The sequence below is a fragment of the Nelumbo nucifera genome, chromosome 1 (assembly GCF_055504915.1).
Source record: "Nelumbo nucifera cultivar China Antique chromosome 1, China Antique-T2T, whole genome shotgun sequence".
Taxonomy (NCBI): Eukaryota; Viridiplantae; Streptophyta; class Magnoliopsida; order Proteales; family Nelumbonaceae; genus Nelumbo; species Nelumbo nucifera.
This window is the reverse complement of record NC_142649.1, coordinates 71,253,582-71,256,724: the sequence shown is the minus strand read 5'-3', so window position 1 is coordinate 71,256,724 and position 3,143 is coordinate 71,253,582. Positions and strand designations below refer to the sequence as shown.

Here is a 3,143-nt window from a genome sequence, read left to right as displayed (position 1 = left end):
AAAGGAGACTTGGAAGGGTGAGTGAGACCCTTGCCATTTTTTTAACCAAGCTGCTCAGAAGTCAGATCGTTGAAATAGGGCCTTAGTTCAGTTAATGTATAGCTAGCTAGCTAGTACAATAAGGGGCGCCCTATGGGCTTGTCATTGTGGGCCAGGGTTATGAAAGCCACATCGGCCACAACCATTACTGGCCGTGATCGTATTTCCGATATTAAATGTTTAATTTAATAATAATCACGTGTTGCTAAGGCAGTATTTGGTTGCACCGGTACAAACACATGGGAGTGTAAATAAAAAAAAATGTAAATTTTTATTTAATTTTGTTTTGGATTTTTCATGTCTTAATTTATTTCATTTGTACTGCAATTAAACAAAAAAACTAAAATTTGGAACAAAAATTGATCAGAATTTACACTTAAATCATTTGCACTGTTACAGTTTCGTATTAATGCAAACAAAGTTGTGTTGAATTGTTTTGACTGTGTTGAGAGAGCTAACTTTACTCGGCGCTTGAAATTGAAGGAATTAAAGCATTAATCATTGAACTGGAAACAATTGCAAAAGCGAAATAATGAGCTAATATACACTGCCCCCAGGCCCATCAGACAAAAGCTAATTACACGATTCATGAATGCAGCTGGAGTTTTTCCAATTTCCACTCTAAGCTACCAGGTTCGTTCTCTTGCTAGTTTATAGGTGGGAGGCTGGGAGCTGGGATTTCCTAGTCAAACTTCCACTTCATGACTTGGGTTTTCAGCGCTTTTATTCACTCGACGAAGAATACTTACAAGTCCAGTACTTCTCGATTTCTTCTGCCGTCCTTCCGGGGATTCTCCCGGCTATCAGAGACCACCTGATGAACATAAAATCAGACTACAACCAAATAAGCACTACTTGGCAACATAAACAGTAGAAAGCCTCAACAATAACAATTACAATTTACAAACCTCTCTCCGACCAAATTGAACATCCTAGAAATCAGTGTTTCCTCATCTTCTGAGAACTCCAGCTTCGAATCCCGGCTTATTACATCTGGCTCTAAAAACAATACAGCTCAAGGTTACTATACCACTTAGAGGAAAAACATAGAGATAGACACTCTCTCTCTCTGAACTCGGTAATGTTAAATAATGCCCCCTAGATCCTAATATTTTAAAATTGGGTGGTAATACCTGTGAAGTCTTGGGAAGAGTCATCCGAGGAATGCTGGAAGTCGCCCATTTTCAATAGCCTACTACTTTGTTGAGTGAAGAAATCAGGACAAGTGTCAAAAACAAAAGCTCCATCATCCGTATTTATAGACAGTAGTAGGGAGTCACCGAAACGCCTAATTCATCAATGGGCGAATAGTAGTGAAGGAAGAAGACCGGTAGTTCGAGCTCGGCCCCCTTTTGATAGGTGGTTGACGAACAAATTTGTTGGGATCGGCCCCCGTGTACTGTGTACAAAAGACTGATCCATGCGTCAGGGGGGAAGTAAGTAGTACTCTCCCGTTATTTATTATTCACTGCGGATTCTGTCACTTGCATCTTTGGTTCTCTAATTAATATTATGTCTGTTTGTGCCACCAAACAGTATGGCAAGTTGTCTTATACTTAGCACTGTATGATGTTGGTGTACATAATATATGGCTGAACCCAATAGAAGCCTACATAAGGGTGTGAATCGCATTCCGAATTTGATATCCGACGAATTCGAATTCGAATCAGTGTTGATCCGATTGGATTAAAATTCGAATTTGGTTATTTAATATATATTAAATGATGTCCCTCATTAAAAAAGCTGATAAATGATGTCACCTACACCTACCTACTCGAGTGCTTCCTCCCCCACCCCCCGTCTTTTCTATTCGCCCTTTTCTTCTCTTCTTCTCTCTCCCTCCTTTTTTTTCATTTCCAATCTTTGCAACTTATCAACGCCGATGGCAGCATCAGTGATAGTTGCCGCCGTCAATCCCCTGCCTCTTTTTTCAAGCTAATTACTTGTTTTCCTTTCTAAAATCAGTCATTTAAGATTATAGGCCTGGTCGAATTCAAATTGATTCGAATATTCGATTTAATAATAGAATTTGAATTTGAATTAAAACATTTGATATTGGTCCGGATATCGAATCAAATTCGAATAATGTCTTTTATAATCGATTTCAAATTCAAATCTAGCCTGATTCGATTCAAATTCTATCCATTTACAGGCCTAGCCATACAGTCAATCTAGCTACTGCTATACATTAATAGCGCATAGATGACAATTTGACCTATCCCCTTAGGACTGATTGGACCTAGGTGGGGTTTTGTTGACCGCATATGGGTTCGGAGTGGATTTGGGAAACCCGAGACTCTGGGAATCAGAGACGGGGTGGTGATGGTTTTTGTCCACCCCGTCCTGACCCGGCCCTAAACTAACTCGACTATAATATAATATAACATATATTAACAATTATATATATTATAGTGTATTATTTATATTATATATTATATGCTATATTATAGATTTACAATATATTATTATACATTATATTATATAAAATAGTTTTAGGTAGGTTTAAAAAATTAATAAATTTACAAGTATATAAGTAAGAATAATAACTAAAGTAGGGAGGGGCAAATTCAGGGATCCCCATTTCCCGTGGTGAAGGAGATGGGGTTAAGATTTCTAGCCCCGTTGGGGATTGGGGCAGAACATTTGATTTCAGGGTCGAGGACGGGGGCATGCAAAACCTAGCTCCACCCGACCTTGTTGCCATTCCAAATCAATAATGATGTTCTTCAAAACGTTTTCGCCCTCTAAGCGCTATGCAGATGTTTTGTCCAATTCCTCACTTTTCCATGCTTAATTGAGCATTCATTTTAACTAGGGGTGGAACTTGGGTGGGCCCAACCTGAGTCCGAACCGATTCAGTCCAAAATTTTACACAAAGTGGGCTTGGATTTTTGGTCCTCAGGTTGGGTTTGGGCCCAATAATTTGGTTTTTTTTTTTTTTAATTTTTCAAGCTGGGGCCCAAGCCTAGCCTGAACCCAACCTGAGTCCAATCCAATTTTATCCCAACCTGAGCCTAGCCCGACTATACACATCCATACATAAATATATAGATATGTATTTACATATATATATATTTGTATACTGTACATCTCATTGACCAACC

At 38.7% G+C, this 3,143-nt stretch overlaps 1 protein-coding gene across 2 annotated transcripts; it reads right to left on the bottom strand.

Annotated features, from left to right (window-relative positions):
• Positions 1 to 516: 516 nt before the first annotated feature.
• Positions 517 to 1,331, bottom strand: LOC104612802 (transcription factor CPC-like). 2 transcript variants are annotated; one of them, XM_010280383.3, is made up of 3 exons: positions 1,173 to 1,331; positions 948 to 1,038; positions 517 to 853 (listed from the first exon to the last, which is right to left on the bottom strand). In XM_010280383.3, the coding sequence occupies exons 1-3, from the start codon at positions 1,219 to 1,221 to the stop codon at positions 763 to 765; spliced, it is 231 nt and encodes a 76-aa protein (XP_010278685.1). In that variant the 5' UTR covers positions 1,222 to 1,331; the 3' UTR covers positions 517 to 762. The 2 variants fall into 2 exon arrangements, with proteins under 2 accessions (XP_010278685.1, XP_088752734.1); XM_088896608.1 differs by having other exon boundaries at positions 948 to 1,032; positions 1,173 to 1,329.
• Between the last annotated feature and the right edge of the window lie 1,812 nt (positions 1,332 to 3,143).

Bases quoted from the DNA above. Each gene is read 5' to 3' on its own strand.
- LOC104612802 (XM_010280383.3), bottom strand. From the start codon at position 1,221: ATGGGCGACTTCCAGCATTCCTCGGATGACTCTTCCCAAGACTTCACA. The intron at 1,039-1,172 runs GTATTACCACCC...TATTGTTTTTAG, and splicing joins CTCTTCCCAAGACTTCACAG to AGCCAGATGTAATAAGCCGG. The intron at 854-947 runs GTTTGTAAATTG...TATGTTCATCAG, and splicing joins TTCAATTTGGTCGGAGAGAG to GTGGTCTCTGATAGCCGGGA.